General features: G+C 42.2%; 1 protein-coding gene across 1 annotated transcript in view; it reads left to right on the top strand.

Annotated features, from left to right (window-relative positions):
- Window positions 1-14,957, top strand: part of LOC136674116 (anoctamin-1-like) — a 307,702-nt gene that overhangs the window by 124,149 nt on the left and 168,596 nt on the right. Inside the window, exon 16 of the mRNA XM_066649985.1 lies at window positions 8,542-8,613. Coding sequence (XP_066506082.1) covers window positions 8,542-8,613 — 72 coding nt within the window. The remainder of the gene's footprint in view (window positions 1-8,541; window positions 8,614-14,957) is intronic.

A 14,957-nucleotide genomic window follows, 5' to 3' on the forward strand; every position in this document is an offset into this window, starting at 1 on the left:
TCTTGTTCCTGGTCTGTTTTCTTTGGGACCTTAAGGCTATCAAGAAAAAGGTCTATTTCAGCTGTGTTACTGTTCTGAGAGATATACAGAGATTTATAAAATGTTTCAAATGCTGAGTTAATTATCTTGGGGTCTTTGGTGACTGCATTATTTGTAAGTTTAATTGCAGTAATTGTAATCTTCATCTTCAGGATATCAATAGTCTGTTATATTGTGTATTTAGTGAGCCTTTCAGATTTTTGAGACACAGTGAAAATAAAGAAATATAATCCACAGAAGGAAGCTAAACATGTCGTTTTTCCACGGTATGGAAGTTGTGTTTGTATTTTGCCCTCTAGCGGCGACAGAATGCAACTTGTGCACCACTTATGGTGAAACAGAAAATACTAATGAATCGATTGCTTATGTTTTGTATCCTGGGTGTACTCTGAATTTTGTGTATCAAATTTGAGCAACTTCAAAATATATTGTTAGATTTTTTTTAAGCTTTAATTTTTTTTATCTGAATTTATTAATTCATTCATTATCTGTAACCGCTTATCCAGTTCAGGGTCGTGGTGGGTCCAGAGCCTACCTGGAATCATTGGGCGCAAAGCAGGAATACACCCTGGAGGGGGCGCCAGTTCTTCACAGGGCAACACTGACACACAGATACACATTCACTCACACCTACAGACACTTTTTGAGTCACCAATCCACCTACCAATGTGTGTTTTTGGACCATCGGAGGAAACCCGGAGCACCCGGAAGAAACCCACGCGGACACGGGGAGAACACACCAACTCCTCACAGACAGTCACCCGGAGCGGGAATCGAACCCACAACCTCCAGGCCCCTGGAGCTGTGTGACTGCGACACTACCTGCTGCGCCACCGTGCCGCCCTCTCTGAATTTATTAACCTTGAATAATAACAGTGAAAATGTGTTCTTTAAAATTCATGAGTTCAATCCAAGAGCAATTATATTCAGATGCATAAATGTAAAGCAAAATATTCAGAAGTGGAAATCTGAAGACTTAAATTTCAAAATTCAAAATTCAAAACAAAATTCAGATGCATAATTTCAGTGCAAAAAAAATCAGATTTGCTTCCATAGCTGATGCCTATGATTTTTGGTAGCCAATCTTGGAGAAAATGCGCTCTATGTTTGCCTTCGACCCCTTCAGCGAATCCCTGAGCCTACCTCTTTACTTCTTTTTTTCCAGTATTAAATGACAGCGTTAAAGTCCAAAGTGTCCAATCGCTGTTGGAAACAAATTTAAAGAACTGTTGCGAAGGTTAACAGGGTTTTTTACAGAAAGTGTCACAGAACCGGTCTTAACGTGTCTGTTATCTACTCCACCATAACCGGAAAACCAAATGTTGTTTATGAAATGTTTGATAAACCTCTCACAAAGTTTGACGCAAAGTGGTGAGGTGTTGGGGAGTAATGGAATACATTTAATAGCGTTATGTATTTAGAATACAAAATATAAGTAACTGTATTCCGTTAGAATTACAATGAAACAAGATGGTCTCAGATTTAGATTTGTAAAATTAATTGATTACATTAGATTATCTATTTAACACAGAGGCTAAAGTTCTCAATCGCTGCGGTGTATTTTCTTCTTAATCAGTGTGTGTTTGACCTTAATGGATGTATCTTGAATATTCTTGAATATAAAATATAATTAACACACATACCTATTTTACAAAATGTTTTAACCTCACTGAAAATGGGGTTTGTAATCTGGTTTTCTGTCCTTGAGGGACATTTTGGCTATAGATTTTCTTGAATTTTGGTTATAGATTTTACCTGAAGAGGTTTCTCTTTACCATATTTTGTAATTGTTCTTTTTAGTCATCTTTTGTGGTCTTCCAGGCATTCATTTTTAAAGAATGCACCACCCTGGAGGTTTTCGAAGTAACATTATTAGAATGCAAAATAAAGATTCTGTCATATCATACAGAGGCAAGTAACAATTGTGTAGTATGACATAAACAAAGATCATCGATGTGTTGTCTGGAATGCCCCACAACGTAGCCTAGCATGTTACCATTTCTTGTTTGTTTCTCCTAGTCTGACATATCCTATGGCATGTTCCTTGATGATGTACAATACCCAGCTAGCAAAATTGGCCCACACTCAGGCCAAATCACGCACACCGGAATAAAAACACTCGGCCCAATGCCGACATGATCTCAGCCATGATGTACGGCCATAGCACGGGCCAATAGTTCTGGCCAAAGTCTGGGAAACCCTTTGCCCAGACTCAGCCGAGTGTTGTGGCTGAGGTGCGGCTCAAATGACTCAATTGCCCTAGTCCGGCAAGCCATAACTAAATTGCGATAACCGGAACATGACCGAGTTGGAGCCAGAAGTAACATAAATGCCAGACTCCACCCAGCTCTGGCTCATTACCGGTTGTTATAGTTTATTTCTATACAACCCCCACCACCACCACCACCACCACCCTCCCTTCCCTCAGAAAAGGGTAGAATCAGGTTCATGGTGAAATTCCGAGAATAAAGTGTGAATTCTGAGAATATTCTCATAATAATTCAAACAAAATAGTTTTTATTTATTATAATATGTAGACAGACAGACTAACAGTCTGTGCGCCATGAGTGAGTTGTGAAAGAAGCAGTCAGTGAGGAGAACAGAATTATTTATTAAACGCATCCACACGATATGACGACTCCGTCAGTGCAGCCCCTGACTGTGATGCATAAAGCTTTAGTTTATTGTGTTAGTCCAACCCGTAACGCGATGGAGCCTCGTGGGCACGCTGGAGTTCCCACTCTCTCTGGATCTATTATTTTCATGATCATTAATTGTATCATGTGAAATTACATGCCATGGGTTCATGCACCGATTCAGGGTTTAAATACTAATCACACTGTGGACCCTGATGTGGAAGAGAACGGAATGTTTATTCCTGAAATCTATACCATAGTATGACTTAAGCAACACACTGCATTCCACAGTTACACTGTGTGTCTGCTCCATTATACGCAGTGAATTATTCTGAGAATATTCTCAGAATTATTAAAAACAAATTTTCTCTGAATTTTTCCCGAGATTTTTTTCTCTGAATTATATATTAATTATAGAAAAAGACAACGAGGACACAGCCTCCCTTGCCCGGAGCAGGGTTACCGGGGCCTCACCCTGGAGCCAGGCCTGGGGGAGGGGCTCCTTGGCGAGCGCCTGGTGGCCGGACTTTCACCTATGGAGTCCGGCCGGGCTTAGCCCGAAGGGGATACATGGGTCCACTCTCCCATGGGCCCACCACCTGTGGGAGAGGTAGTAATCCGGGTCTGGTGCATTGTGGATCGGGTGGTGGTCGGGGTCGGGGGCCCTGGCGTTCCGATCCTCGGTTACCGAAACTGGCTTTTGGAACATGGAACGTAACCTCTCTGGGGGGAAAAGAGCCTGAGCTGGTGCGCGAGGTTGAGAGGTACCAACTAGATATAGTTGGGCTCACTTCGACACACAGTATGGGCTCTGGAACCAATCTCCTCGAGAGGGGCTGGATGCTCTTTCACTCTGGAGTTGCCCAGGGTGAGAGGCGTAAGGCAGGTGTGGGCTTACTCATAGCCCCCCGGCTTAGCGCCTGTACGTTGGGGTTTACCCCAGTGAACGAGAGGGTAATTTCCCTGCGCCTTCGGGTTGGGGAAAGGGCTCTGACTGTTGTTTGTGCTTATGCACCGAACAGCAGTTCAGAGTACCATGCTTTCTTGGGGACCCTAGAGGGAGTGCTGGAGAACACTCATTCTGGGGACTCCATTGTTCTGCTGGGGGACTTCAACGCTCACGTGGGTAATGACAGTGAGACCTGGAGGGGCGTGATTGGGAGGAACGGCCCCGCTGATCTAAACCCGAGTGGTGTTCAGTTATTGGATTTCTGTGCTCGGGGGTTCCTCAAGGCTCTGGATGTTGTGGGGCTGTCCTGGTTGACACGTCTTTGCAACATCGCGTGGACATCGGGGACAGTGCTTCTGGACTGGCAGACTGGGGTGGTGGTTCCCCTTTTTAAAAAGGGGGATCGGAGGGTGTGTTCCAACTATAGGGGGATCACACTCCTCAGCCTCCCTGGTAAGGTCTATGCGGGGGTACTGGAGAAGAGAGTCCGACCGATAGTTGAACCTCGGATCCAGGAGGAACAATGCGGATTCCGCCCCGGTCGTGGAACACAGGACCAGCTCTTTACCCTCGCTAGGATCCTGGAGGGTGCATGGGAGTTTGCTCAACCAGTCTACATGTGTTTTGTGGATCTGGAGAAGGCATTCGACCGTGTCCCTCGGGGTATTCTGTGGGGGGTGCTCAGGGAGTATGGGGTACTGGGCTCTTTGTTACGAGCTATCCAGTCCCTGTACAAACAGAGCAGGAGTCTGGTTCATATGGCTGGCAGTAAGTCCGACTGGTTTCCAGTCGGAGTTGGACTCCGTCAGGGCTGCCCGTTGTCACCGGTTCTGTTCACAATTTTTATGGACAGAATTTCTCGGCGTAGCCAAGTGGCGGAGGGTGTCCGGTTTGGTGGTCTCAGGATCCCATGTCTGCTTTTTGCAGATGATGTGGTCTTGTTGGCTTCATCAAGCCGGGACCTCCAGCTCTTGCTGGACCAGTTTGCAGCCGAGTGTGAAGCGGTAGGGATGAGGATCAGTACCTCCAAGTCCGAGTCCATGGTACTCAGTCGGAAAAGGGTGGAGTGCTCTCTCCAAGTTGGAAGTGAGATCCTGCCTCAAGTGGAGGAGTTTAAATACCTCGGGGTCTTGTTCACGAGTGAGGGAAAGATGGAGCGTGAGATTGACAGGCGGATCGGTGCAGCGTCAGCAGTAATGCGGGCTCTGTACCGGTCCGTTGTGGTGAAGAAAGAGCTGAGCAGAAAAGCAAAGCTCTCGATTTACCGGTCAATCTACGTCCCAACCCTCACCTATGGTCACGAGCTTTGGGTAGTGACCGAAAGAACGAGATCGCGGGTACAAGCGGCTGAAATGAGTTTTCTCCGCAGGATGTCTGGACTCTCCCTTAGAGACAGGGTTAGGAGCTCGGACATCCGGGAGAGACTCGGAGTGGAGCCACTGCTCCTCCACGTCGAGAGGAGCCAGTTGAGGTGGTTCGGTCATCTGGTTCGGATGCCTCCTGGACGCCTTCCTGGAGCGGTGTTCCGGGCATGTCCAACGGGGAGGAGGCCCCGGGGCAGACCAAGAACACGCTGGAGAGACTATATGTCTTGACTGGCCTGGGAACGCCTCGGTATACCCCCGGAGGAGCTGGCGTCGGTGGCTGGGGAGAGGGAGGTCTGGGTTTCTTTGCTCCGACTGCTTCCCCCGCGACCCGGACCCGGATAAGCGGTGGATAATGGATGGATGGATGGATATTCAGAGGATATTCTCAGAATCTTTTTTTTTTTTTTTACTCCGTCGTAAATACCTCACTGCCCTCAACAATGATGGAAATATCAACACTCAAGTGTAGTCATATCAGTTGTACTTCTTATTGAATTCCAGCTCTATAATTAAACAAATAGAGATTATGTACATGTTTTGTTCACTTCAATATATTCAATATTTTCTTTAAAATATTTTATTTTCTTCAATTTATTTTCTTTAACAAAAAAATATAAACAGCTTATCCATGCAAATTCATTAACTACAAAACTTCAAATGTGACATAAAAACCCACAAATATGCTCACATCTTCTTGTAAAATTCGCCATTAAACCACATAATTACTCAAATTAAGTGAGAGCTGCTAGTGCGCCGCAGTCACAGAAAAAAATGCGAATCTTCATCGCATCCTTCTGTGTTTTCACAGCGGTTCGCTTCTGCCACCTTCCAGTTTCTCATCCAGAGTTCATTCATTCATTCCAATCCAGTCTTCTTCAAAAACTTAAATAACAATTTGCTCCCTTCAGCATGCCGCTATCTCCATTCATTCATTCATTGTCTGTAACCGCTTATTCAGTTCAGGGTCGCGGTGGGTCCAGAGCCTAACTGGAATCATTGGGCGCAAGGCAATGAATTAATGTCTCCATATTAACCCTGTTTATCATAATCATTTCTGTCATTCGTGTACAATGAAACCAAACACCAGTGAACTTCAGGATGGCCTTTAGCCGACAAAAACAACAACCAAACACCCCTCTTAACTGACCCACAAACGGCTCTAACTTACCTAAGTGTAAACAAAAGGAAACAAAAGACAACACCTTACCTTCCTCCCTGTCTATCCACAAAAACACACACAAAACCCACTCCCAAAACAAACGGCAGCCAACCCTACTCTGTAGTCGAAATAGGAATGGATCAAAGTCAAAACCAGGCAAACAGAATTCAATATACACAACAAATCACAGCACAAAACAAAGCTTCCTAACATCGTACACAGACACGTATTTATGACTCCCGCCGAGATGACGTAGACGAAGTGATGACAGACAACACATGGACTGGATGGTGGACTGGATGGTGGACCGGACTCTGGACGGTGAACAAACACACGAACTGGAACATGGAATGAACTCTAGACGGGTGAACAAACATGGACTGAAACAGATTGCAGAACCTATACATTTACAGAGATAGTGAGAGAGAGAGAAAACACACACATACACAGCGCAGCGTAACATGTCCCAGTCATTACATCAATTTTCAAAAATATTGCAATATCAACAAAGCTTACCTATAACTGTATGACATTTAACAAGTTAAAATAATGATTCTGTTAATTTAACATTTTTAAATCATTTTCCAGACAGTCACCAGTATTGTCTTTTATTTTTAAATGTGGCCCACATACGATTAATACTCAGTATTTAATGAAATACTCTGATCTGTGTAGTGTGCTAACTGCAATGGCAATCACCTCGCCAGCCAACAGTGCCAACGTGCAGCCGGAACTGGGCCAGATACAGGGTGCTGCATCCACGCAGACCTTCAGCTAGCCATTCACGCAGAGCTTCAGCTAGCCAACAGTGCCAATGTGCAGTCAAAATTGGGCCAGATACAGGGTGCTGAGACAACAGGCAGCAAGCTGACAGTGCCGAGCCTGAGCCAGAATCAGCCCAGATCTATTACGCTAGCTGGGTAGAAGGACTGAGCACTGTCTGGCACGCAGAAGTATATGTAAACACAAAGAAGATAAAGAGGGAGGCTGCTGCTGCAAAAAATAAATTGAGGTGTAGTAGATGGGAATGTCATATTATAAAATGACCTGTTGGGGGCATTAGAGGTTTTTTGAATAGCAGAGTGTGTTATGTTCCCATGTGGTTTTTTTGGGTTTTGTCTAGAGCTGTGGACTGGGGAGTAAAAAGAAATGTCTACAACCAGTTGTCCACGCATCTGTTAATGACCAAGATATTACATTTTTGGTGACGAGGAAACTGGTGAACTCGGAAGACGATGTTAGAGAAGAAAACAGCTGGAGAGTTCAAGAACGCAGATTTTCATCTGTTAATGACCAAGATATTACATGAGGAAATGCTCTTGACATGTTAACACATTACCTCAAGTTCTCTTTGCAGGACAGACAGTCTATACTCTCCTCCTCGAAACACACAGAAACTCAACTCTTTTTTCATCTTGTTTTTTGGAACACAAAACTGTGAGAAATTCTGAACTCATGCAATAACATGAAGGAAGAATGGTCCGTGTCAAACATGTAGTGTTGCCAGTCTCCCTACTAAGACACAGCACGAATTTATAGCGCTAAACTGACAACGTTGTGAAAGACAGAAATATTGTGTAGTCTGATCCAGACATTACTCATACTCGTAATCGCAAATGAGGCTCCGATACCTTGTGCCTAGTGCACGTTCCTGCGTTAATGAGCAGACAACTCAAAATATGTGCAATCTGGAATTATTTCACAATCAGTGATGGCAACACAAGCAAAACGGACTGCAGGGAGAATCCAAAGAACAAGGTGGATTTTTCTTTACTCAAGGAAATTTTTTTCTGTTTGCGAGAGCACTGTTCATTGCCTGACATGGTATTTCCTCAAGCCAAAGTGCACAACACTGTGCAAATGCATATCAAGAGCCAATTGCTTCTCATGTTATTAATTTATAAATGGATACTTTATTGATCCTAGAAGGAATCCAAATTATTTGTGGTGTAATGTGGGAAAATGATACATGAAAGATGGAAATTTACAGAAATGAACAATAAATTATTTTTAGAACATGGATAATGCAGACAGTGGAAGAGCTGGGTAAGGTAGTTGAATGAAGGTAGTTGCATGTTGAATGAAGAACATCACTTATGGAATTCATTTTTATACTGTTTTGTTTTAATTAGCTTGATTTATTTTATAATTTGGTTCATTCACAGATTTTACATCTTTGCTGTTTTAAATTGTAAAGCATTTCAGCTGGCTACTGTGGTCTAATAAATGTGATTTAGAAATAAAGATTGATTTGATAAATAAAAATTGTCACTGGTGACTGTTAAATGTCACCACCATAGGTGTAAAAAACCTGTTTGCACCTCTGTGTGTGGATTAGAAGCACCTAAAACCTTTTCAGTTATGATCACAGTGTTTGTGTTTGTATTTCAGGACCACCCTCGAGCGGAATATGAGTTCAGAGTTATGCAGAAATCTTTCAAAAATGACCCAAAGGCACAGAAGGTACTGCACGCATACACACACACACTGTATAATGCTCATTTCTGAACTATAAATAATATCCCCTAATAACCCACATACTAATCCATAAAGAGTAGGGGTAAGTTTTAGCCTTAAAGTTTAAAAGTTAAATGAAACATACCATTTTCCCACTATTTAACACAGTTTCTTGCGATCTTAATAAAACTTTTGTGACATGCTTTTGTCAAAATTCCACAAGGATTAAAATGATTTCTTAGCCTGTCTAAACAGCCATGTTCAGAAGGAAAAGAAATTCTGGTTTTCAGTAATATTTGGTTTATTCTCTTGCTTGCCATATTTAATCAGTTCACTTTCATTGCTCGTTTTGTTTGTTTTTGCTTGTTTAACCACATGGAGTCCAGTGTTGTGACTGCATAAACACAGATAATGAGGCAGTACAATTGTGAATTGAATGCTATCTATGTAAAATGCAGTACAAAATCAGTTTGTGTGATGGCAGAAACACCCAAATTTGGATGTAGCTGCTTGTATTTCATACAGTGTAGCATGTTGCTTCTAAGTTAGCCAGCAGATTATATAGCACCTGACAAACAAGAGCCAATTCCAGGCAACAAACGGTTTTCAACTTAGATTTAAAGTTTGAGAAGGTGGTGCAGCAGGTAGTGGCACTATAGCAAATGAGCATTCGCACACGTGCATATCTCCTGCCATTTACAGACCATGCATTTACTGTAGGCGTGTTCTTATGAGCCTGCATTAAAGCATATGTACAGACATGGTTGAATTATTACTTTTCTTCCTGCTACCTGTTTGGAGAAAACTAAACCCTCATTGGAGTACAAGAGGAAATATACTGCTTTAGAAGCACTTGCTTTGCTGAATTCCCTGGATGACTGTGAAACATTCCAATTTTATAATTATTTAAAACAGAAATAACTTGAAACCAGTTACTATGTCTTCTCCTTTGCTTTTATCTTGGACTTTGTACAATTTAGCAATATATTTACGAGGTAAACACTTACCTCAACATGCTCCAGCTGTATTGTATTTATGGAAGTTTTTGTAGTGTTTGGGTGCTGTTTGTACTGTAGTCGGCATGCAAGTCTAAACAAGTCTAAAACTCAGTGCTTAGTGGATGGGGTAGGTATTGCAATAAAACCCAGTGACTGCTATCACAAAGTAAATATTAAATCATATAACAAATAACACAACTTTAGCTTCTGATGAGTCCTGGAAAATTTATATTTAGTGTGTTTAATTTAGCTTGAAGATGCAGCAAATCAAACAATTAAAAAAAAACTTAAATGGAGAAAATGTCTCAGCCATAATGTATATATTGTAAAAAAAACAAAGAAAAAAAAAATACAACAAATGAAAAATATACCAGCTTCCGAAGAGTGATTAGACAGTCTATTTATATGACATGTTTTAGTGTTTGTAGTGGACCAAGTATATAACACTGGGGGACACCACAGGTCACTGGCACATTCTCAGAAATATTATTTACTATTCCTACAAAGTAGCTCCTTCCATCCAGGTATGAAACAAACCATTTTAGGACTGTTCCTGAGAGTCCAACCCAGTTTGCGAGCCTATATATAAGAATTTTATGGTCAGTGGTATCAAAGGCAGCACTGGGATCAAGAAGTAATAGAAGAGATATCTTTTTAGCATCTGTATTTAAGTGAATGTCATTGATGACCTTATTTTGAGCTTTCTCAGTGCTGTGATTAGCCCGAAACCCGGACTTGAATTTGTCTAGACTGCTGTTTATGGACAAGAAGCTAGTGATTTGCTTGAAAACAATTTTCTCAATGATTTTGCCAATGAATGGTAAATTCGAAATTGGTCTGTAGCTGCTTATCTGAGAAGGTTCTAAATTTTTCTTTTTAGGAATCATACTTCCAATTTAATTGCCACATAAAGTCTCAGTGTTTGGTTGTAATATCCATTCAATATTGAACATGGAAAAGGAGATTTTTAATGTTGAAAAACCTCTAAGGCTTGGTTTGGTAAGAGAGAGGTTACACAGTAAAGTCTGAATGTCTCAACTCTTGTTGATTAGATTACCTGAGGAGGGCCATGTGTTACCTTTTGTGTTCATGAATATAGATTAAAAGTTCTGTTCAAAGGTTGGGGGGATGTCTTTACTAGGTCCTAAATCACATTGGTTAATTTCACACAGCATGTAAAAGTGGCCCAAATCCAATCTGTTTCGTCATAAGTGACACAGATGTGTTGTTTTTGTGGCTGTGTGAACAGCACAAATCGCATTGAATATTTAAAATCATTTGGTTTTGGGACACTTTCATATGTGCTATTGAGATCTGATCCATATCCGATCTGTGGCAATGCGACTCTGAACAGCCAGATCGGAATTCATGTGATTTTACATCTCTGCGGCCACTGAGAATGATATCAGAACAACTGTCTAACGCATCTTTTATTTTAACTTCAGGTGTTTAGGATGTGGAAATGGCCAAGTAAAAGCATTTTTGTTTTGTAAAAAATATGGGGAAACAAAAAACATGTGAAACTCCTTAATCCAGGTTCCTGTCTTTTATTTATGAGAAAATAAACTCATGGAAATTGGTATAAAGGATTCTTTATAAAACATGCAGGATAAAAGCTTATTATTTAGTAGTTCTATATCAGTTTTATTTTATTATTTTCAGTATGGAGCTGTATAAATGTGAATCATGGAGATATTAAACTCATTATGTCAGTAATCATCTGCTTCTCTTTGGAGATGTCATTTTCTTGAGAGACCCGGGAAATTTGAGCTTGAAGTGAAAGAAACATCCGCACATGATTTTATATTCTCTACAATATTTAATTAATACTCTGATTTTAACATAGAGCTCATATGGAATATTTAAAGGGAGGTTTTTGTGATACAGCACTGCACAGTCCGGTCCCATTCCTTCAAAGTGCTTTGTATGAAACAGATGGATATTTCCTTCTGTTCAGCGCCTGAAGCATCGTCCTTTGCATCAGTTTAGGACCGTGATCTGTTCAGACTAATGCCAGATATAGGTGACATTATATAGACAGTGTAAACAGAAGAACATAAAACAGACAGGTGGCCTGACAAAAGGGGTTTGTGTTGCCCCTATCCAGTCTTGAATAAACAAAAAATAATAATTTGGGGCATCTGGTTGACTTGAAAGAGATGTTATATGAGATTTGTTCTGAGTCCGCTACACATGTAAGTACACTGCAAAATACAGGCTTGTCAGAAAAGCACTGCATTTAATAACCATGACTATGGAGAGCTATTTTTGCTTAAAGGCAACTTTTAATCAATAGACACTTTTTTGCTGGACTGCCTACTAGACCGGCTGAGAAGAGGCATACTTGCTTACTGTTTGACTCCTAATGTTGAAATGCATATGCACAAGTAGGAGCTGTTATTTCAGCCATATTTCACAGAGAGAATGTAAGGTGGTGCTACTACACCATTTGTTGTTAGTTCAGCCATATTTCACATTCCAGATTTTGAACTAAATTTTAACCAACATAAACTGGTTTTGAACCAGAAAAATTAGTGCCCAGCTGGAACCAAAGAACAGTAGGTTCTTCAGTGCAAACTGTGGCTGAATAATAATAAAAAACAACAACACAGAAACACGCTCCGTTTGTGTGTGTTTCTGGGGCTATGTTTGGCACAAGACAATGCATGTTGACCAGAGCCTCAGTTCGGTGTTGGTTAGTTCACAAGCTCAGCAGGAAACTTCACATGCTTTAACCTGTTACATTGAGTAAATAAGTAATTGTAATTCTTAAAATCAACAAAATGTTCTTGGTCTTCTTTGTTCTTTGGTGGTAGAAAATAAATTATTCATTTTTATTTAAAATGAATGCCATTATATATTATGAACAAAACTTTGCGTTCCTTTTTAATTTCTGTATGTATTAGTCCTGCCCTCCATATTTTCTGTATAACACAATAAAAAATAAAAAAAACACTTGTAAACATTGATATGAAGCACCTACGTTTCTCCAGATCTTCCAATGACAAGAGTATGTATTTTGGGCTTTCCGGTTTTTGAAATGCCAGAAATACCTCTGTGACAATGGCTATATGGCTAATGTTGGGATGGGAAAACTAGGCTTGCCTAGTGTCTATAAATGGCTTAAAAGAACTTGTCTTGGTCTGGAATGCAAGTCTCTCTCTCTCTCTGCTCATGGCAGAGCAAAAGCTTCTGTAGTTTTTAGACAATGGAGAGAACTCCAGACATTGAAAAGCATGAACCAAGATGAGGATATTGCTGTATTCCTGCTCCATAAGTGGCAAATACTGACTTAGTTTTGGGTTACTTAACCATTAGAACACGAATCCTGGGTTATCCACCTATCATTAGAAACCTGAGCTGCAGCGGCCGCTCCGGAACCAAGCGGGCTTTTGTTTGTTTAAAAAACGTTTTTTTCATTTTATTTATAATATATGGACGCAGTACGTATATATCACCGCCAGACACTGCTTCAATATCGCAAACAGGAAATTTATAGTATCAGCGATGACCTACAGGAGACGCTGCGGAACCTCCACTTGCTTCGGAGGCCTAGCCCTGAAGCCTCGACGTTTCCTGATGCCGGCGGCCGGGGAAGGAGACGACGCAAGCGGTGTGAGAGGAGACAGAAGCGCGGCAAGCGAGGGGGGAACCATGCTAGGCTAAGAGCTACCCCGAGCCGGCAAGCTATCCCTTCTCTCTTTCTCTCCAATGTCTGCTCGTTGGATAATAAACTGGACTATATCAAACTTCAGCGAACTACACGGCGAGAATACAGAGACTGCTGTGTTTTTGTTTTTACGGAGACATGGCTCAGTGACAGTATTCCCGACGCCGCCATTCAGCTAGATGGGCTAGCCGCATTTCGAGCCGACAGAGACCCAGCGCTATGCGGTAAGACTCGCGGTGGTGGTTTATGTGTCTATATTAACACTGAATGGTGTAAGAACTCTGTGCTAGTCTCTGCTTATTTTTAACCGTTAGTGGAGTTTGTGGCTGTGAGATGTAGACCTTTATATTTACCTCGAGAATTCTCCGTTATTTACTTAATCGCAACCTATATCCCTCCCGATGCAAACACAAAACAAGCGCTGTGGGAATTATACGAAGCCATAAGTGACTTCCAAAACACACACCCGGATGGTCTGTTTATTGTTGCTGGAGATTTTAATCATGCAAATCTCAAGAAAGTGTTCCCTAAATTCCACCAGTATGTGAACTTTGCTACGAGAGGAGTGAACATGCTGGATCTTGTTTACACAAACGTTCCAGACGCGTACAGGGCAGAGCCCCGCCCCCACCTCGGACACTCAGATCACATGTCTATTATGCTAATTCCTGCATACAGACCCATCATCAGGCGATCGAAACCTATCCTGAAAGAGGTGAAAATCTGCCCATCAGAAGCAATCTCTACTCTTCAGGACTGTTTCGAGTGCACTGACTGGGACATGTTTAGAGAAGCTGCAACTTACAGCAACACAATATACCTGGAGGAGTACGCATCATCAGTGACCAGTTACATAGAGAAGTGCATCGATGATGTGACCATCTCCAAGACCATCACCATCCGCTCCAACCAGAAGCCGTAGATGAATGCAGAGGTGTGTGCGCTGCTGAAGGCTAGAGACGTTGCTTTCAAATCAGGCAATAAGGCGGCCCTGAGAACAGCGAGGGCCAAACTCTTCAGAGCTATCAGAGAGGCAAAGCGTGCACACGGCCAGATCATTCACAGCCACTTCCAGAGCAGTAGAGACACTTGGCGCATGTGGCAGGGCATCCAGAGCATCACCAGCTACAAGACTACACCACCTGTTTGTGACGGAGATGCTTCCCTACCAGACGTGCTGAACCATTTCTATGCACGGTTTGAGGCACAGAACAATGTAACGGCGAGAAAGTCCACCCCTTCTCCCAGCGACCAGGTGCTGTCTTTTACTGTAGCCGACGTGAGGAAAACTCTATGCAGAGTCGACCCGCGGAAAGCTGCTGGACCAGACAACATTCCTGGCAGAGTGCTCAGAGAATGTGCAGACCAGCTTGCTGATGTCTTCACTGATATCTTCAATATCTCTCTTAGCAGCGCCGTTGTTACAACATGCTTCAAGAACACCACCATCATCCCGGTGCCTAAGAATTCTTCTGTGTCCTGCCTCAATGACTATCGTCCCGTTGCACTCACACCGGTCATCACCGGTGCTTCGAGAGGCTCGTCATGAGGCACATCAAAACCCTACTTCCCCCCACACTGGACCCTCTACAGTTCGCGTATCGTCCTAACCGTTCAACAGACGATGCCATATCCACCACGCTGCACCTGGCACTCACCTACCTGGACAAGAAAGACACATA

This window comes from Hoplias malabaricus, chromosome 17 (assembly GCF_029633855.1).
Source record: "Hoplias malabaricus isolate fHopMal1 chromosome 17, fHopMal1.hap1, whole genome shotgun sequence".
Classification (NCBI taxonomy): Eukaryota; Metazoa; Chordata; class Actinopteri; order Characiformes; family Erythrinidae; genus Hoplias; species Hoplias malabaricus.